The sequence below is a fragment of the Schistocerca americana genome, chromosome 1, assembly GCF_021461395.2.
Source record: "Schistocerca americana isolate TAMUIC-IGC-003095 chromosome 1, iqSchAmer2.1, whole genome shotgun sequence".
In the NCBI taxonomy this organism is placed as follows: domain Eukaryota; kingdom Metazoa; phylum Arthropoda; class Insecta; order Orthoptera; family Acrididae; genus Schistocerca; species Schistocerca americana.
The window spans coordinates 633,124,862-633,147,407 of record NC_060119.1 but is presented as its reverse complement, the minus strand read 5'-3'; the positions used below and the strand labels follow the sequence as shown (position 1 = coordinate 633,147,407).

The 22,546-nt window shown below is 42.0% G+C and overlaps 1 protein-coding gene across 1 annotated transcript; it reads left to right on the top strand.

Annotated features, from left to right (window-relative positions):
- The first annotated feature begins 16,458 nt into the window (after positions 1–16,458).
- LOC124625641 lies at positions 16,459–22,257 on the top strand. Its single transcript, XM_047149185.1, has 3 exons — positions 16,459–16,488; positions 19,010–19,360; positions 21,207–22,257. Exons 1-3 carry the CDS (start codon positions 16,483–16,485, stop codon positions 21,480–21,482), a joined length of 633 nt encoding a protein of 210 aa, XP_047005141.1. The 5' UTR covers positions 16,459–16,482; the 3' UTR covers positions 21,483–22,257.
- Positions 22,258–22,546: the final 289 nt, after the last annotated feature.

Here is a 22,546-nt window from a genome sequence, read left to right as displayed (position 1 = left end):
TATTTGGATAGAAGCTGTACAAAACCTCACATATTCGAACATCAGCTGAAAGTTTCTCAATTGCAGCTACTAAATATTTATGATTTTCTGCCTACTTTTGGGACTGGAAATTTTAAAGGTTGGAAAGAACAAGAAAAAAATATGTCTTTAATTATTTGTTTAATAAAGTTAATCTTTAGTTCTGGATGATACGCAATTTTTTTTTTCTGGCCTGGCACCTTACCACTTTCCCTGCTTACAACCGTATTTGAAATTTGAAATTTAAGAACGGTTTGCTAGCATTAATTCATTTTGAGCATCGCTTGTAACCTGTCTATAAAATTTATTGATATGCAAAACACTAAATATTCTTTTTCTGAAATTCCTCACGTAATGTGTACTTAGACATCACATTCAATTTTTGAGCAATAGTCACTGTTAGCTAGCCCTGTATTCTGCTTGTGAGCCGGCCGCTGTGTCCGATCGGTTCTAGGCTCTTCAGTCCGGAGAAGCTCTGGTGCTACGGTCGCAGGTCTGAATCCTGCCTCGGGCATGGATGTGTGTGATGTCCTTGGGTTAGTTAGGTATAAGTAGTTCTAAGTCTAGGCGACTGAGGACCTCAGATGTTAAGTTCCACAATGCTTAGAGAAATTTGGACCATTTATTGTGTTTGATAACTGTGTCGTGAAAAAAAAACCTTTGATCTTAGTAAAATGCTGAATTTGAAATAATGAAAATGAGTCAAATAAAATTCCAAAACAAACTAATTGTGTACTCAGTGAAAACTGTTTAATTCAAACTCAATACTGAAATGCGTTATGAAAGTTCCGTAAGTGAAGTGCACTTACTGATTTGGAATATCTACAAGATAAAACACTGTTCCACACGGAACAAAATAACTATTGAAGATTACCAACCCTGTCACTGAAAATGAATCTGCTTACTTAGTACAAAACTTGGAATTGTGACTACATGCTGTTTCCTTGCAAGAATACAAAATGAGATCTACCCCGAAAGATACATAACTTACTTCATGCTCAGCATGATATTTTGAGTCTAGTGCACTGACGTTCTCGAAGGCAAATTGAAATCAGCAAATGCAGCAACTAAAGAAAAATAATCTATTTACTACAAAAACTCTTTTTGCTTCTCAGAAGCAATTTATGGCAGCGTGTGGGGTAAGGTGGAATGTAAGCACGACAAAATTTTTGAAACTACACTAAGAATGATGTACGAAGGCTATACTTTAGAGAATAGCGGTCTTCAAAAATTAAACTCTGATTGCAGGCAAAAAAGGCTGTACAACATAAGATGACTCTAACAATTAGGAAATTCTCTCATTACAAAGAATTACAGACACTTAAGCCAACTACATTATTTGTGAAAACCAAGCGATCAGATTAATTAACAAAATTTCCTTCAATTAATAATTCTTACAAAGAAATATTTCATTCATGCACGTGCTTTGTTTACTTTGAAATATTCCTCCACAAATCTTCTTCATCCACATAGTGAAAAAATGACTTTAGAAACAAGTTTTCAGTTCACAGTAAAGCATTCTAGATAATTTCTTCCAGAGTCACAAACATTAAATCTAATCTCCTTAGCCAAAAATCAAATTCTTACTACTATGCCTGCAATAAGAACGCCCTGGCACTGCACAAATGACTAGCGACCTAGGGTACCGAAGATAAGATTAACGACACAGTCAAGGATATTAGTCACTGCCCGTGCAGTGCGCTCATGGGTCTTTGTCCTAGTGCAGTGAAGCTGAAAAACGTGCAGTGGCAAAAAACGTATGAAACCATATACACACGCGAACAAGTGGCCTGTAAAGTGTAGGTGGAGGTAGTACCTCTTATTCAAGAGACGCTTCTGCTAAACTCCCAGTAAGAACCAGAACGAATCTTGACTCTGTATCAGTGTGTAAGGACTGAGAGCACTCTCTGCTGCAAACCAAAAATTCGAAACAGCTCTGTTGGGCTACGGCTAAGCAATTTCTTCATAATATCTTTTCTGCAAAATACCTTATCTTACAAGAGAATTAGTACCGTAAGGCACCCGTGGAAATAAAGCTGTGACGGTAGATCGTGAGTCGTTCTTGGGTAGCTCAGCCGGTGAGCACGTGCCTGCGAAAGGCATAGCAAGGCAAGACCTGGTCCGGCACACGGTTATATTCTGCCAGCAAGATTCATTCCCACTGCGACCAGCTGATGACGACATGACCGACGTAGCTCGCCTCCCTGTGCTCTGTTAGTCATTTCAATCTTACTAGTATAAGTGATGGTCAGATGAATAATTGCTGCAACAAGTTTTCTGAAATTACGATTAAAAGCAACACTCCCTAGTACTCAATTACGATGTACTTGATAAATTTGTCGATTCCCTCATAAGTGCACTGACTTGTTGCATTTTTTCTTTTGCAGCTAGCTATACCATAAGGAATTTCGTCCCACTGGTCATATAAAGCTACTTTTACTTTCCTTAAGAAGAAGGCACTATCGCCGCCGAGCGTAATGGCTTTGCTATAACTCCTGGTATTCACAATGAAAACTAGAGCACCACCAGAGCTCTTAGAAACCTATTAATACTATTATTACCGTTATTAACGTTTGGGAAATAAAATGTATCATAACACAGAAGAGCTAAAGAAACTGGCACACCTGCCTAATTTCCTGTAGGGCCCCGCGAGCACGCAGAACTGCCGGAACACGACTTGGCATGAACTCGAATAGCCTCCATAAGCTTGATGATTCCTCTGTAGACATACAGAATCCATGGATTCATGAGGTTGTCCTCACATCCGTACACGTCCATCCTCTCGATACAATTTCAGACTAGACTCGTCCGACCAGGCAACAAGTTTCCTGTCATCAACAGTCCAATGTCGATGTCGACGGACCCAGGTGAGCCGTAAGACTTTGTGTCGTGCAGTCATCAAGGGTACACGAGTGGTCCTTGGGCTCCAAAAGCCCATGTCGATGATGATTATTTGAATGATAGCCCAGCCCAGCATTGAAATCTGCAGCAACTTGCGGAAGGGTTGCACTTCTGTTACGTTCAACGATTGTCTTCAGTCAACGTTGGTCCATTTCTTGCAGTATCTTTTTCCGGCCCCAGCGATGTTGGTAATTTGGTGTTTTACTGGCTTCCTGATATTCAGAGTACATTCGGAACTCCGGGAGGGGACTGCCAAAGGGGAGGTTACCATGAGAAAAAGACTGAATAATCAACGATAGGGTAACTTTCGGGGTGTGGAATGTCAGAAGCTTGAACGTGGTAGGGAATCAAGAAAATCTGAAAAGCAAAATGCAAAAGATATAGTAGGGCTCAGTGAGAGTGTGTTACTGTGAACAGTTCAGTGACAGGGTTGTTATTACCAGAATCGACAGCATACCAACACCGACAATGATAGTTCAGGGATACATACCGACGTCACAAGCTGAAGGTGAAGAGATAGAGAACGTGTATGAGGATACTGAAATTGTGATACAATATGGTGTATGAGGATATTAAAAGGGTAATACAGTATGTAAAGGGGATGAAAATCATGTCATGGGGGACTGGAATGCAGTTGTAGAGAAAGAAGTAGAAGAAAAGGTTACAGGAGAATATGGGATTGGGACAAGGTATGAGAGTGGAGAAAGACTAATTGAGTCACATAACAAGTATCAGCTAATAATAGCGAATACTGTGTTCAATAATCACAAGAAGAGATGGTGTACTTGGAAAAGGGAAGATTTCAGTTAGATTACATCATGGTCAGACAAAGATTCTGAAAATAGATACTGGATTGTAAGGTGTACCTAGATATAGAGTTACATCACAATATAGTAGCGATGAAGAATAGGCTGAAGTTTAAGACATTAGTGAAGAAGAATCAGTAGGCAAAGAAGTTGTGATACAGAAGTACTAAGGATGATGAGGTACGGTTGAAGTTGTCTGAGGCTAGAGATACAGCAATAAGGGAAAGCTCAGTAGGCAGTACTGTTGAAGAGGAATGGACATCTCTAAAAAGAGCTATCACAGAAGTTGGGAAGGAAGACATAGAAACAAAGAAGGTAACTGCAAAGAGACCATGGGTAACGGTAGAAATACTTCAATTGATCGATGAAAGCGGGATGTACAAAATTGTTACCGGAAACGCAGGAATACAGATATACAAGTCGCTGAGGAATGAAATAAATAGGAAATGCAGGGAAGCTAAGACGAAATGGCTGCAGGAAAAATGTGAAGACATCGAAAAAGAAACGATAGTCGGAAGGACAGACGCAGCATACATTAAAGTCAAAACAACCTTCTCTGACATTAAAAGGAAGGGCGATAACATTAAAAGTGTAACTGGAATTCCATTGTTAAATGCAGAGGAGAGACCGGATAGGCGGAAACAATACATTGAAACCCTTAATTAGTGGGAAGATTTGTCTGATGTGATAGAAGAAGAAACAGGATTCGATTTAGAAGAGATAGAGGATACAGTATTAGAATTATAATTTAAAAGAGGTTTGGAGGACATAAGATCAAATAAGGCAGAAGGGACAGATGACATTCCATCAGAATTTCGAAAATAATTAGGAGAAGTGGCAACAAAACGATTATTCACGTTGGTGTGTAGAATGTATGAGTCTGGCGACCTACCATCTGACTTTCGGAAAAGCATCGTCCACTCAATTCCGAAGACGGCAAGAGCTGACAAGTGCAAGAATTATCGCACAATTAGCTTAACAGCTCATGCATCCAAATTGCTTACTAGAATAATATACAGAAGAATGGAAAAGAAAGTTGAGGAAGCGCTAGATGACGATCAGTGTTGCTTTAGGAACGATAAAGGCACGAGACAGGCAATTCTAATGTCGTGGTTAATAATGGAAGCAAGACTAAAGAAAACTGAAGACATGTTCATAGGATTTGTCGACCTGGAAAAAGCGTTCGACAATGTAAATTGGTCCAAGATGTTCGGAATTGTGAAAAAAGTAGGGGTAAGCTGTAGGGAGAGACGGGTCATATACAATATATACAGAATCAAAGCGGGAATAATAAGAGTGGACGAGCCAGATCGAAGTGCTCGTATTGAAAAGGGTGTAAAACAAGGATGTAGCCTTTCGCACCTACTGTTCAATCTGTAAATCGAGGAAACAATGATGGAAATAAAAGAAAGGGTCAGGACTGAAATTAAAATTGAAGTTGAAAGGCTGCCAATGATATGATGGGCTGATGACATTACTATCTTGAGTGAAATTGAAGGAGAATTACATGATCTGCTGAACGGAATGAACAGTCTAATGAGTACAAAGTATGGATTGAGAGTAAATCGAGGGAAGACAAAGGTAAATAAAAGTAGCAGAAATGAGAACATCGAGAAATTTAACATCACGATTGGTGGTTACAAAGTAGATGGAGATAAGGTATTCTACTACCTAGGCAGTAAAATGACCAATACAAACTTAGCTGCATTGAAGGCACGCACTGCGTGACACGTTCTGTACGTGATCCCGGAAACGCTTCGATCAGTTGTGGAACATGCCGTTTATCGATTTCAACTTGTTTGCAGAAAACGTTGGAAAGCATATTGAACATGTTTTGCGCGAGTCACACGGAAATTAATAATCCGATTTGATTTTGATTAAAGTTTCTTACGCGGTTTTTGGCCTCAGGAGTAATAAAACGGATGTGATTAATGATTTTTAATCTATTTCTGGCCTCAGAACAATTAAAAACAAACGTGATTGATGCTTTGAGATTCTTGGCCTCAGGATAATTGAAAAGCAATTTTTCCCATCCGATGTGATGTGACCTTGCCGTGGTGGATGGGCGTGCGTAGCTAACAGTATCACACCTGTAGACCCATGCATACTCAGAAGAACAGTTTCTTTAACGTCAAACGTAGACCTTACGCAATGTCGTATGATTCATTTGTCATTTGTAGTCAACGACTATTACATTATGATGTTTACAGTATCATCTACTGCTACATTTCGTAACAATTTATTTTTCTTCTGCAGTACGTTTTATCCTTCTCCAATAATATTCCGTCACAATTTGACGTCACTCTGAGCAGTGGTGTTATTTCTACAGCGTTTCGGAAATCAAACTTCAATTATAATCGCTCTATATATGTATATATTCAAATGTCATCCAGGGTGATTGTATGATGACGTTACAAATGTATCAATAAGATGTTAGGGACCCTGGTGCGAAAAAGACCGAGTCGAACGTTGTTATATGTATATATTCAAATGTCATCCATGGTGATTCTATGATGATGTTACAAACGTATCAGTTTGATGTTAGGGACCCTGGTGCGGACAAGAACGAGTCGAACGTTGTTATACGTATATATTCAAATGTCATCCAGGGTGATTCTATGATGATGTTACAAACGTATCAGAGTGTTGTTAGGGACCCTGGTGCGGAAAACACCGAGTCGAACGTTGTTATATGTATATATTCAAATGTCATCAAGGGCAATTCTATGATGATATTACAAACGTATCAATTTGATGTTAGGTACCCAGGTGCGGAAAAGACCGAGTCGAACGTTGTTATATGTATATATTCAAATGTCATCCAGGGTGATTCTATGATGATGTTACAAACGTATCAATTTGATGTTAGGGACCCTGGTGTGGAAACGACCGAGTCGAACGTTATAAGCGAAAATCGTTCTCATAACTTTGACAGTGGAATACACATATCGGTACTGTTGTTGCTAAGACTGCAGAGTAGATAGTCCCGACGAGAACTTACAAGTAGAAGTTGGGATAGTAGGTGAACGAATCCAATGGCAATGACTTACTGTTTAATGACATGAGCAACCCTGAGTGAGGAGTCTAACCGTAGGAGACTGTAGTCAGCATTTACAAGCTGACGTACTAACATCGATCTGCCTTAACCCAATGGAATTGCACCCTCTGCGGAACTTGTGGACATGATTTCCGTGTGTGGGTAAGAAAATGGATGCAGCCAAAACAGGGAGATGTAGTACAGGACCAAATATCTACTTAGTAGATATCGGGCCCACATTACGTTTCCAAGATTTTTCCAGCGATTTCGCGAAACAGGGCAATTGATAACACAGTACAACGACCGAGGAGGACACGGAATCCTGACGGCAGATGCAGTGCCTGCTCGAGTGGATGAGACGCCTGCAATTAGCGCACAATCATTGGCTTGAGAAATGAATGATTCACACAGCTATATTCCTACCACCCAAACAACGTGCACGTTTTGACTCCTGCTGACTTCGAACCTCGTGTAGTTTTCACCCAATGGTTCTCGAAGCGCCATACAGTCGATCCCTATTCTCCTGTGTATGTAGTTTTGACGGCTGAAGACTGTTTCACCAAAGGCGGGATTCTACATAGTTTGGGCCGATGAGAATCCGATGGGAGTCCTCTCGCTAGTTACGAATAGCCATCAACACAGCTTTTAAGTCAACCCTTGGGTAGGCATAGTCAGTGATCACGTACTAGGCCCGTTTCTTCTCCATCTCCATTTTTGATCCACCAGATTACACAGTGTTTATCAAAGACACACCACCCACTTGATATTTGTCAACGGATGTGGTTCCAACATGATGGAGCCCTATTTGACCTTGAACTGCTGTTTCGTGAACACCTGGATCAGACATTCCCTGAAAAGTGGTTAGGCAGACGAGGCCCAGTTTCGTGGCCAGCGTTTTCACCTGATCTCATCGCACTCGCTTTCTGGCATACAAGACGCCTGCAGAGACTGTAGAGGATGTCCTAGAAAGAATTCTCGCTACCTGAGACACTGTTCAAACGCCTCCGGGATATTAGAATGGGTACGACAGAACTCTCTGTGACGATACAACGCCTGAATTGACACTTGGGTACGTCATTTCGAGCAGTTGTTGTAAATGTAGCGGGTTGTGCAAATTATACACGTAAATAGTATTCTATATTCCTGTACCGTAGATTCAGGATTTCGGTCCATACCAGCAAGTTACGTGCGGAAGTACCTCTCCATGAACAGGGGCAATTATACTAGGATATTGGGGAGTTGGGGAGTATTCAGCGCGAATTCTGTTCCTCATTATCAAAGTTCTTAGACTAAGCGCTATGCGAATCTGAGTCAGAATTTGAGTAGATTTTCGCTTATACTTTCGACTCCGTCGTTTCAGGAATATGGTCTCTTACCTCAGACTCATACATTTACCCTTCTCCATCATCCTCGAAAGTTTGTAGCATCATCGGGGAGTCACCTCGTATAGAACATTAAATAAAGTTGACCTGCTGCCGTATATCTAGTCAGTCTGGTATCATCAATTTACAGCTACTCAATTTTTAATAACCGTTGAGTAGCAACAGGAAAGGCAGTTGTAACATATATTCAAATATTTGATTTCTATTAGAATATCTGATCGGTACTGGTCTCTGATTAGTACAACTTGGCAGTGAGAACATAATGACAAAGGTACATTATAGGTCGAAAAAAATTTCTTAGTGAGTTGGCGTTCCATTGGTGGCTTACAAGACGTCAACACTGGGTATTCCACCATCGAATGGCTATGAAAGGTGAACATGCAAGTCGACTTGTTACTGAAAAAGGCAAAAAGGCAGTGTACAAAGCCAGAGGAAGGAGGGGAAAATAATTGAACATCTTTTGTTATAAAATGTAAACGTCGTGTGACTGGGGCCTCCCGTCAGGTAGAATGTTCTTTCGATTTGACTCCACTTCGGTGACTTGCGTGTCGATGGGGATGAAATGATGATGATTAGGACAACACAACACCCAGTCCCTGGGCGGAGAAAATTTCCGATCCAGCCGGGAATCGAATCCAGGCCATTAGGATTGACATACTGTCGCCCTGACCACTCAGCTACCATGGGCGGTCAACTTTTGTTATTAAGGGCGGCCTCCCATACTTTACTAACCAACAAGAAATTAATTAATATTTGTGTTCGAAACTGGTAAATCTCAGTTTGGATTTAGGAACACGTGAAGCAATACTGACCCTACGACTTATCTTAGAAGATAGATTAAGAAAAGACAAACCCGCTTTTCTAGCATTTGTAAACTCAGAGAAAGCTTTTAACAATGCTGACTGGAATACTCTCTTTTAAACGCTGTGGCAGGGTCGAATACAGGGAGCGAAAGGCTATCTACAATTTGCACAGAAACCGGATGGCAGTTATAAGAGTCGAGGGGCATGAAAGGGAAGCAGTGTTTGGGAAGGGAGTAGGACAGGCTTGTAGCACATCCCCGATGTTATTGAATCTATACAATGAGCAATTATTAAAGCAAACAAAAGAAAAATGTGGAGTAGGAATTAAAATCCATGGAGAAGAAATAAAAACTTTGAGGTTAGCCGATGACATTGTAATTCTGTCAGAGACGGCAAAGGACCTGGAAGAGCAGTTGAACGGAATGGACAGAGTCTTGAAAGGAGGCTATAAGATGAATATAAACAAAAGCAGAACGAATATAATTGAATGTAGTCTCATTACATCAGGTGATGCCGAGGGAATTAGATTAGGAAATGAGACACTTAAAGTAGTGGATGAGTTTTGCTATTTGGGAAACTAAATAGCTGATGATTGTCGAAGTAGGGAAGATGTAAAATGTAGAATGTCAATGGCAAGAAAAGCGTTTGTGAAGAAGAGAAATTTGTTAACATCGGGTATAGATTTAAGTGTCAGGAAATCTTTTTTCAAAGTATTTGTATGGAATGTAGCCTTGTACGTATTTGAAACGTGGACGATAAATAGTTTAGAATGCAATAGAAGCTTTCGAAATGTGGTGCTACAGAAGAATGTGGAAGATTGGATGGGTAGATCACGTAAGTAATGAGGAGGTACTGAATAGAATTGGGGAGAAGAGGAATCTGTTGCACTCTAACGTACCTCTGCCTCTTCTACTACTGGCTATTGGTGGCGGGGACTTGCCACGAGAACGTGCAAGTGCTAATTCGCGCAACGGATATTTTAACGCGACTGGAGTCGCCCTGAAACTTGCATGTTCTCCAGTAGGAGTACGTTATTCTCATTAATTAAGTCAATTGTCATGTGACAGCCTACCTGTTTCCTAATTTTGACGTGTGGATGCGATTGAGTGTCATGATAAGGCGACAAAACCCAGTTGTCTTTAAACGAATAAGTTAAAACATTTATAAAATATACACAAGTGGCAAGATTAATTAGCATAAAATGGTTCAAATCGCTCTGAGCACTATGGGACTTAACTGCTAAGGTCATCAGTCCGCTATAACCTAACTAACCTAAGGACATCACACACATCCATTCCCGAGGCAGGATTCGAACCTGCGACCGTAGCGGTCACGCGGTTCCAGACTGAAGTGCCTAGAACCGCACGGCCACCCCAGCCGGTTAGTTAGCATAGGAAAAAACTATCTACTAAATGATAAATGGCGTGATTTTAACATATTTAATCATCATCATCACAATTCAAAGACACTAAGCAATAATTACAACTCTCAAGTTCTCCCTGAATTAATATTGTCCTGTAAACTGCCTAGCCCTGCCCTATAATGCACTCGCGATCTGTGATTAGGCGTGGAGTAATTGACATCCCCCGTTGTACTAAATAGCAACAAGGAACTAATATCTCAATGCAGGACTACTATCTCAGTGCAGAACGGAGTAGAACATGGGAATCAGCAATGTAAATTTACTTTCCTACACGCCGGTGCATAAGCAAGATAACCGTGGAAATCAGACACTATAGCCGCAGAACTTCTCTCCTCAGGGAGATAATAGTAAAATTGTACTTCACCAAAATTACAGCCGAAGACATCCGTCGACTGCCGTGGTCCCAAGACGGCCCTCTAGCTCCACGTCCCGGCAACGACCCTGTAGCTCCACGACCAAGGAACGACCTCTCAGCTCCACGCCCCAGGAACGACAGCCCTCTCACTTTCCTCTACTTTTTCCCACCCCAAAGTCTTTTCTCCCCCCTTAAATTTGGATGGCGAATCATCTCTCCAGAAGGCGCTCGTTTCCGAACGCCGACCAATCTCAGCTTAGAATCAAGACCGAAGGTTCTGGAAGTTCTTTCTACGTTCGTAGGGAAGTCCGCAAATACTTGCTGCCATGTGTTTTTGGCGGACCCGCTGCCTTCTCACGCCTGCCCGCCGGACAAGGGTTCTCGTTTTGCAGGTGCTCCGTCCCCTGGGCATCCCGAGATCAGCACCAGAAGCGGCTGCACCGTCCTATAGTCCGAAGGAATGTGTGAGCTCCTTGTGTCCTTCCGTTCTACCACGAGTTTCACAGCTCTGCTCGTTCACCAGTCACCCAACATGTAGACATGCTACAATAAATAAAGTATACTAGGCGATGTCAGTCACATACATGTTGTTACTCAATGAAAACAAACCTGTCTTCTCTATCACTGAAAGGGCTTACTCGTCGGTTTGGATGTAACACGGTTTCTGAAATGACGCCACCTTACAGCACACCCTTTTCTAGAAGAAGGGATCGGTAGGTAGGACATGATCTGAGGCATCAAGGGATCACCACTTTAGTATTGGAGGGTAACACGGAGGGTAAAAATGGTAGAGTGAGACCAAGAGATGAATACACTAAGCAGATTCAGAAGGATATAAGGTACAGTAGTTTCTAGGAAATGGAGAAGCTTGCACTGGATAAAGTAGCATGGAGTGCTGCATCAAACCAGTCTCTGGACTGAAGGCCACAACAACAACAACTGGTAAATCATCATTACCATCAGAGAACCTGATTCTTTTCTTTTTAAAAAGAAAAGATCAAAGATCAGTTTTAAGAATAATTATTAGACACCAAATACAGATGATACACTATTTACACACGCTTCACAATTTTAAAGGGTCACACACATTAAATGCTGTTGTTGTTGTGGTCTTCAGATTGAATGCTAATGAGTTACAACTGACCAGCCCGACGTTAGACCGGGGCATAACCCCCCTGACGGCTCAAGAGGCCCCAGCCGTAGACCACGCGCCCCATCCTCTGGCGTCAACCACGCAAGCGAGAGCAAGTTGACGGCCATTAACAGAGGGAGGCAGGACATGGCTCTGTGCTTACCGAGAAAACTAAAAACCCGCGATGAAGCCGTTCTGATCGATAAGGGCAGTCCGGAGCTAAATCCGTAGGCTTCGCCGAACCGCGCTAGTTTCTACAGGAGGGACCCCGTAACCAGGCAAAAGAACGCTGCCAAAACAGTGGTAGCCGCGCCGAGCAAGACATATCAACAACACCACTGTGCTGTGCGGTAAATGCTGGCTCACGAGGCTCGACTAGAAAATCCATGGGCCGACAATAATAGCCAATTGCCACCCAAGATGCACGTTCGCTGCCTCGGACACCACTACATATTGTGTCAGCGTGGACCACCTCTCTCTCGCTTGCTCCGCTCTTAGATTCCTTCCATGGAGAGGGTCCATAATTCCTCGAACCGGCAAAGAAAATAAACTATCCGGAGGTGAGCTATCGACTTCAGTTACCTAAAGGTGGACTGTGATCTTCGGGGCCGATATTACAGCTCGAGTTGTTCCACCTAGAGCGCCACATTAAAACTGTATTTAATTCCGGGTAGCGAGATGCACATGGCATACTTTTTCTGAGCAGTTGTTCATTGTGTCAGCGATACATGGTCGGTTGTGCAAATCCATTAGCACAATGCAGATAAGTGTGAAATGCCAATCAGGCAAACGTATCATTGTAGGATATCAGCCGTATATCCCCTAAAGGTCACAATATCTCTAATAAACGCATGTAGTGGGGACCTATTCCCAGCAAGACGCTCCCAAAGAGGACAGAGCTGTCACCACCTTATCCACCCGCCTGCAGTGGTTGCGATTGAGCAGGCGATCCGAAGCGGTAATCACCCAAGAGGCCGGACCACAGCAGATTTACTCCTGCGTTAAGCAAATTGTCTAGCTTAACAACGCGTTTGTGTAGGAAGAATGCGCCTGGTAGGCTGTTGAGTGTAACACAGTGGAACGTCTTTAACGTCTATAGTCTGACGGAAATATTTGACTAATTGTGACACAGAGGCTGCCGAGCGGTCCCCAGCATAAGGTTCTGTGTCGGTATCGTTTCTTTGAGTCTGTTATTTTAACACGATCTCTGGTGACTTCAATGTCAGAAGAGATGCGGCATTGTATCCTCGTGCTCGCAAAACTAGCTCTGGACGATGAGAGCTGTGTAAACGAGAGCCCTATCGTCTTGGAACAGATCATCACTATTAGGGAACAAACACTGTATCCTAGGATGGGAATGATTACCCAAAATGGTCACATAACCCTCGGCTGTAATGTGATCTTGCACAGTAGCCAAGGTGCCCATGGAATACCACGATATGGGCACCCAAGTCATCACCGAAACCCTGCTGTCATTCACTATTAGGAAGTAAACTCTCCCACAAGTAGCTCCACAGTCCTTGTTTTATTGCTTTGGCACCAACTATTCTTGTTAAGGGCGTTTGCATCATTTATCAATGATTTTGGAATTCAAGCTCGTCCTAAAAATCCCATTTTGTGGAGCCCATTTCGTGTTGTTTTCATGCGGACAGGGTTTGCGAATGCAAATAAGTTTCGCTGTGACTTTTTCAGCAGTCTTTCTCTTATTTTGCGTCACAATGCTCTACAATACCGTGTGTCACGATCACTCATCACACAGCTCCGTGCGCGTTGTGACTTAGAGGAAGATGGTTTTTCGTTTTCCCTGTAGTTGCGGTATAAATTTCCATCACGTTGCCTCATGAAACACAAAACATTGCGGCTGTCTTGGTTACGTAAGCACCAACAATTTTGTCATGTTCGACTTGACCTAGCGCCGACGTCATTCACCAACTACAAAGAACACTATTCTGATGACGATTAACACTTACAACGTACTGCCGACGTTGCTCAGGAGCTGTTCGTGGTCAAATACAATAACAAAACTTACAGGCTTGACTAGTGTCTCCATTCAAACTCAAGCTTGCGATTCTCGAGTTGTTTCCCAATTTCTTTGTAACCGCTCTATGTTATACTTAAAACTGCTCATATGTCAATCTGTTACGCTCCGGGCAGTACATCTCCGAATTTCTGCGATGACTGTTACTGTGCCCAATTTACTGCGCCCGCTTGATTAGAACTTTAAACGCTGGAATCTCTTCATTTGGCCACACTAGCGGATTGAGTAATGTTTCTGTGAAAGATGCTAACAACTTTCCTTGACCCGTTTCAACACATCTACGTACCTTATTCGCTTTTCCTCATACTGACTTCGTGTGTTCGTCCCGTTTCATGCCACTTTTTACCATTAACCATATATACATATAATATTCTACATAATCATCATGTTCCCCACTAATCCTAACACTACTGCGTTCTTTCCCTTTAACTCACGATTATCTTCTTCTTCTTTGTCTTCCCTGCCTTTTTCCCGTTTCTCGACGGGGCCGGCGGTGTTATATGGATTGTGACAATGTTAACGGAGCCTTCATAGCGTTCTCAATCCACTCTCCGACCCCCCTCCTCAGTATGGAATTTGTGTTCCCAATCTGTCTCCGTCTACTCCATGTTCAAGTCTCTAAATGTTCTCTTTGCATGTATTTGATGCGGCTCGTGGGTACGAGCTTGAAATTTACCTAGTTCGATGTGGGAAACTCCTACAAACAAAATCCAGGCTTGCTGACACAATTGCCCTCGTCAACAATCAGCTAGGTAGAGTCTATCCGCAGACAACATGCCTATCTGTGTTCAGGAAGCGGACGCTTTAGCGGGCTCTTCTATCCAGAAGGGTCTCTTTCACTCATATTCACCATGATTTAATCGTATGGTCTTATGCGGCCCACTACCGGGTTGTTTGTCTCTCTTTCAGGATGATGATGTGTGTGAAATCGTATGGGACTTAACTGCTAAGGTTATCAGTCCCTAAGCTTACACACTACTTAACCTAAACTATCCTAAGGACAAACACATACACCCATGCCCGAGGGAGGACTCGAACCTCCGCCGGGACCAGCCGCACAGTCCATGACTGCAGCGCCCTAGACGGCTTGGCTAATCCCGCGCGGCTCTCTTTCAGGTATTGTGTTTACACACATTTCAAGAGAGCTGCCGTTCATTACCCCAGGTGCTAGACTTCCTTCACTTCATCACGATCGTCTTCTGTATATAGAAGACAGCACCGTCAGCGATAATGCTGCTGATTCTGATAAACTGTTAACGTATGTTGAGAGTATTAGATGTCATGTTACGCTTGCCCGGGGGAATAGCCATTGTTACTTTAGTTCGTCGTCCATTATAGGATTTTGAGTCTATCACGCACCTTCGAAGATGCTAAATTTTATTGTATCCTGGATTAGTGGTCGTGGTACAATGTAGAGCACCTTCCGAAAATCCAAGAAGGCTAAGTCTACCTTCACCTGATGTTCGGAATCTACCTTCATCTGCTGTCAGGAAGATATAACGCATAGATGAAGCCAACTATTTCACAGTGGGATTTTTTTGCCACAATACGATTTTCTGTGGTTCATATCCGAAATATGTCAACAGAACAAAAGCAAATGTCGTTGACGTCAGTGTCGTATACGCTCTGAAGATTTAAGAATCAATACTGTAAAAGTGTTAATGACATTGTTGATGCATCAAATCTCATAGGAGAGAGGCGATCATGATTATATTATAATGCAATACTGCACTAGAGCTGAATAGCTTGCTTCAAAAATGTCATAGAGCCGATGAAAACTGACTTTATTGCTAAGATTGCTCACTAGACGCGTTTCGGATTTATTTCCATCATCAGGTGTACAAGTGCAGGCGGAATCACATGATACGAGCGTTACTAGATATGTATATGTCAGATTATGTTACATATACATGTAGTAAAGCTCGTATCATGTGCCCTCTGTGTACATCAAGTTTTTATGTCCATCCTTGTGATCGGAGCTCTGGGGGGCCGTTAACTTACATAAGACATTGGAACACCTACAGCCTTCCGTATGATATCATTTATTGTCTGGCTACCTGTTCCTGTGCTTCAGTGCAGCACCTTAAGGCCTTAGCTGATGCTGAAGAGTTGACACCATCCGTGTACGCGATGTGTCAGTGAGCAACATCAACAGCTGGTGGTTGATGTTTGGAGAGAAATCATCACAGTTTTACATGTAGTCTGTGTAAACCACCGGCTGTGTGGCTTTCTATTCAGCTCCAGTACAATACAAGATCACAATACTAATAACGTAAGATAGGAGGACGTTGTCGATACCTACCAACCTGAGGAGGCGTACGCTGGCTGTCCTCAGACACGTCCGCCAGTGCTGGAGCTGTCCCAGAGCGCGTTGCCGCTGCGTCGTGTAACGCACACGCATCGCGCCGCGGCCTTGACACGCAGCCGCGCAATACGCGCTTCTGGGTTCCGTACGCGAATGGGGCTGCTCGCCCGTGACGCGGTTGTGGCATCGGCGTCACGGAGATCTCTCCGATATAAAAGGCGCGCGATACAGCTGTCCGGCACCACATCCACCCGTTCTCCCAAGCTCGCACACCCATCGACCATGCAGGTGAGTCATTTTATGGATGCGCTGCGGCTATTATTACAGCTAGCGTCTATTATACACAACGCAGATGAAGCAAATTACACTCTGAATCACAAGCATGTGCGACCCGGATGAATTAAAATATCGATCTACAGCTCCTAACATCTCGCCTGTATACGTACATGTAACATTGCTGAAAACACATTAAGTGGAAGAAAGGAACTGGGTCATTTTCTTGCAATCCTTTCGGATATATCAGCCAAGAACTATAAACTTGACTAAAATTCAATTAATGTATAGAGACATATTGAGTTCTGTGTAGATATCCCCTGATCTGTATAATAACGTTTTGGTCCAAAATGAGAAAGTCTGTCGTCGGGTTAACAAATTACATTCAGGCATGTAGGTCAGTTTCAGTGGCCAGTCGATAAAACAACAATGAATACGATGCTGAACAGTAAAGAATATTTTCCATGTTTTTAACTGGGCCTATTATGCTAGATGGCTGACTTTTGTGAAATTAATTCACAATAATGTTTGCAGATTACCGAATAAACATACACTCTACAAGAAACTTCTGTGAATGTTTTCTAAATCCTCTTAGTGGTTTCAACACAGTTCATATTAAGACAGTATACCATAATAAGCTGAAAACGAGCCATTTGAATGGCAAAGTGCTAAGGCAGCAACACTTGAACATTTCCTGTTACATAAATAGCTATATAACAGCAAAGAGTGCGTTGATCCGAGATACGGGATATCTTTTATGTCCGGTGGGAAGAAGTTAGAGATGCTGGACGATAACTTGAATGAGCTACGCCGATAGGAATACACACCGAAATAGGACAGAGCCGAAGATTCGTGACAGTCGCCTCTGACTATAGAGAACTTTCACTAATCTGCGTTCCGAATTAATTTCAGTTTTAGCAGGAAGCGGCTACAAAATCTATTAATACCATCATCTAATAAACTGTAATTCTAATTTATGTTACGCAACCCGAAGGTAAAATGTCTGTAAGTAATTACTTATTTATTGCCTTTACATATAGGTGCGCCGAGATAAATTCGTTCTTATGTAGGTAGCTCACAACCAGTTATGGGGCCACTACACTAAATAAAACTAAAAGAAAACTACAGCTAGACTCGCTTACACATGGATTTGCAATTATGTTAAAGAAAAACGTTGACATTGACACGCTTAAAATAAGTACCTGTCTACGTCCTCATTAAAAATGCACGCTAAATCAAAATCAAATATGAGAGTCTACTGTAGTAATTCTTTATATTTAGCATTTTCCCCTTCTTTCCAGCTTCCCACATATCTTGGTGTGTAAAACCAAAACATTTATGCCGCCCCGTGTGGCCGAGCGGTTCTAGTCGCTTCAGTCTGGAACCGCGCGACCGCTACGCTCGGAAGTTCGAATCCTGCCTCGGGCATGGATGTGTGTGATGTCCTTAGGTTAGTTAGGTTTAAGTAGTTCTAAGTTCTAGGGAACTGATGACCTCAGATGTTAAGTCCTACAGTGCTCAGAGCCATTTGAACCATTTTTGAACAACATTTATTTTCCTTAAATCTGTATCATGATGAGCAGTCCTGCTGTTTATAGCTGTGTATTTACCTCGCCTGTTTCATGAAAGCCGTTACACAATATTGTAGGAAACTAAGTCGACAAAATATTCTACCCTTAATCAATCAACCACACCGTCGACTTACAACCTGATCCATAATCTCTTGCACGAAATGTGTATTTTCGCAAGTTTAATACATCCCAGATGTACATATCCTCTTGATAAAATGGAAAATATCTCACAATTACATATTTCAACGAGACTTACCTATCAAAACATACAAATAATCAGCAGTGAGACCCAAGTGACCTGCATGTGATATAGCAGTGCACTTTCAGTTACGCGACAATATTAATACAAGGGGAACTACAATTCACAATAAATTTGTACAACCATTAAAGAAATCTGCGCTTGCACCTGGGAATGCAGTATTGCATGAACTGTAGCTGTAGATTTATTTTCGTAACTGGTATTTCGTACTTCACGAAAGCCACTTACTTTATTTTTTGTCCATAGATTGTATTTTTCATGAGTGATACTTCTGTGATGTTTTGACTTCCTGTGCCGTCATTAGCTGAATGTTGTGGTCACAGATATAATTACTTTTTAACGTGAAGATGACCTAATAAGCCCAATGATAACCTGCAAATAAATAAAAAATACATGTAGAAATTCAAAGACGTACGACTTCGTTCTACCAAATCACTAATGGATTGTAAGTTAATATTGCGCAGCAGTTGCGTAAATGGATTGTGAACCTGAGTTCCAACGTAATTAACGTATTACTTGAGTAAGATTCTCACGTTATAGAAATCAAGAAGAAAGTAGTGCACCTGCAACCTAAGACATTACAGAGTGTCATTTAGTTCTAGTGAAAAAAGGATTTATCACATAACCTGTTATTAGCCTGCCCTGGTTGAAGTGATGAATAACGCGACCATTTTGCTAACTGTTTTCTCATCACTGTCTGATGCAGGCCCTACTGCTCTTCACTGTGGCGTCGCTAGCGGCGATGGCAGCGAGTGAAGCACCCTCCACCAGCTACGGAGCGCCCTTCCGCCAGCCTCAGCGTCTCCAGACTCAGCCGCAGCAGCAGCCACAGGCATTCGCCCAGTCACAGGCGCAGCCATCATTCGCGGCTCCGCAGTCCTTCTCCGGATTCTCTGCGGCCCTCTTCCGCCCACAGTTCTTCATTCCCGCACAGGACTCCTCTCGCCTGACGGACATCTACCGCCTGCCCACGTTCACAACCTCTGCCCCCACCACCACAGAAGCTGCCACTACCACCACTGAGGCCCCTACCACGACTGTGGCTGCCCCATACAACGTAAGTGAAACTCTTGCTTCCAGTTGGCTTGTCAGCGGTAATCTAGTTTTATTTGATGTAAGCAGCCCTCGCCATAATCACGTAATTTTTCTTATTAAGTTGCTCATTAACTGGATTACTTATTAAGGGTGTTTCCTGGTCTCGGAGTCTTGTATAATTATAATCTTCAACGCTTATACTGTAGAAAGTTACATTCTCATACAAATCCTTATTAACAAATAGAGACACATATGTTGAACACTACGTAAATAATATTTGGCCAGTACACTGATGAACATGTGCAGCACAAACTGGCGGTCAAGATATCTCAAAGCGAACTGCGCATCTAAACGGTTCGCACGACTAAAGATGAAGTATAGGTCTGCAATCAAAATCAAACATTACAGTATCAGAATTAAAGTCTGTATGGCGTGAACCTTGAAAATAAAATTTCGTGATGTGCATTTCAAAATGGTGGCCGCTTGACCGCGTAGGTATTAAATTGACTTATGTGTTTGCTTCCGAATGCAAATAAATAACAAACATTATGAAAAATGTAATGTTGTTGAGGTTCACGCAAAAATTAAAAGTATCTGTTCCATTCAATCCAAAGCGGCAATCAGTTTCACGGTGTACCACTTTTTCTTTACTCATGCGAACCAGTCTAGAAAATGGTCTCTGGAAAAGCACATTAAGGTTTAGAGTTCTATTTCTTTGTGTATAACATTATAAATTTTGAAATTACAATTAAACTACTGGCCCTGAGCCATTATTAAATCCTTCTCCTCGTCGAAGATCTAATTTTCTCGTCTCTGTATCCATTGTTCTCGCCTCGACGCTGGTCTAGAACGAGCGCTCCTCCGAACGCTTCAGCCGTTTCTTGTCCATTTCTGTTGTGAATGAGCAAGCCTTGGTGCCAATAACGAATCCTATGACTTTCATGGTGTGCAGGACACCCGTAAATGCGTCATTAAAAATGATCCACACCCAAATGTTATCAAGTGGACGTCTTTTATACTCGAAAACACGTGTTTTGGACATAAACCACTACAAATGAACGCAGGCTTCATGGTTGTTCTGCGTATAGACTCCACGGCATCTCTCCATCAATTTGTCGTGAGTTATACGTTTGTAAACGTATGAAATGGCGTTAATATTTTCAGTCATGGATTTTGACCAAAAGTATCCAGTATATCGTTACTGTCAACTTGCTTCCATTCCCATTAACGAGCAGAACTGTAATCGTGCTGCAGATTATCATTTACTGACCTATGACAAAGCGTAGCAATAACCGTTTTTTTCTCATCCCACTTTCGTCAATACCATTTACTTGAGATACCCGGTGGGCAAGTACAACACCTATACCGATATTTTCTTCAGCGTAGAATGTTATGATAACTGTACTGAAAAAGAGGTAACGACAGCAACCACAAACGGCCCAAACACTGACGGCGGCTGCCTGAGCGTATGAGCCCCTGTCAAATCGTATTTTAGGTATGCTGAATACTTTCAGTACAAAATCCTTTTGATAACACGTTGGTAATACTATAAGCAGGCAATATCTGCAAGCAGTAACAAAATAAAAATAAAAATATAAAGATGAAAGAAACTACTTCGAGGCTGAAATAATTTCCTTACTGCAGACTCCATTCCAAAAGCTCTCTCACAGTGTACACTTGACTTTTTTTAGTATAGCACGTAATTACTTCATGTTGTTCTTAATTGACCCCCTCATTTGCACAAACTCAGTCATCTCAAAATCAACGTACAAAATTTGGTCCATAAACGTCTTACTGTTAGAAGAAACAGCATACCGAATTCATTGAAACATCCTTCAAGTGCTTTACGTTGCTTCCTTTGCTCACAGTACGGCAAGCCGGAGCTGCGTGAGGCGGAAGAGAGCGGCGTGTACTACGTGCTGCAGCCAGACGGCCGCCTGCAGCGCATCGCCTACGCCCACGGTCCCGCCCCCGTCTCCGCCGCCCCCAAGCAGCAGCAGCGCGCCGCCTCCAGTGAACTGTCTGCCCTGCAGCAGCCAGCGCTCACACCCGGCTACCTGGCGCGCTTCCAGTACCAGGACCTGCATCCTGCCGGTGCTCCCATCTACTCTTACAAGCAACCTGAGCTTGTGCGCATCAACTAGGCTACGAACCTGGTCTCTCCAGTTTCAGCATTAGAGCCTCTTTTGCTAAATGAATACTGTTTCATCATTTAAAATTCTTCTTAGTGGCTGTCTATAATAGATTACAGTATGGAAACAGATGTTTCGCCAGCGTAGTCGGTCGTAATTACACTTACTGCCCAATGTGAATTTTATTGAACTTAATTGTCACTCAATTTTCTCTCAACTATGATGTGTATTTTGCACACTCAACAAATATAAGTATGCAGATTAATGAGGCGTTTGAGAAATACTGAACTTTCATGGATCATATGCCAAAGTATTTGCTTTGTATCTGATCCCAGTAGAGACAAAGCGTTTTACAACATAAAGATGTATTTTCTAGTTTTAGGCTGCAATTAAATTATCTTCAGTTTCTTTATTGTGACTCCATTCAATTCGAAGCTAATAATCGAAATAGACCATGTTACAATAAACTGAACTGTTAATCATTTAACTACAGTTTGCAGTAAATTCTTTCTCCTAATTATACTACTGCTTTTCCATGATTTCATCAACAATGCGAGTTTATTTTTCCAGTATACTTTGGAAGCTAGCAGAATTTCGAAATTTACTGTACCTCAAGCTGATATGAGGCATCAGGCCTCTGAAGATTCTGCTGTTCAGTTACTATTGTATGTTGCCAGTCATCAGTGTGCTAGAGCATTATGTACAGTATTATCTTCTACTATGTTTGTATGTAAGTTTTGTTTCTTGTTGAGTACTGATGTAGAATTTTATAACATCAATAAAATATGTGCACATATAACCTAGATTTTCATTCAACAAGTTTTTGTTTCTTCTCGCCTGTCCATTTCACCCAGCCAAACTTTATTTCCTCAGACGGAAAAGTAAACCAGATAATATATATGCACCTATATCAGGTGAGATTCTGCATAGTGAGTCTAGACGTTCAAAAGGATAAAGACATAGATAAGATTAGATTAGATTTACTTTAATTCCAATTGATCCGTTGTGAGTACGTCCTCCAGGATGTAGAACATGTCAGAAAAACAATAATACATGACAAATATTTACAACTGAAA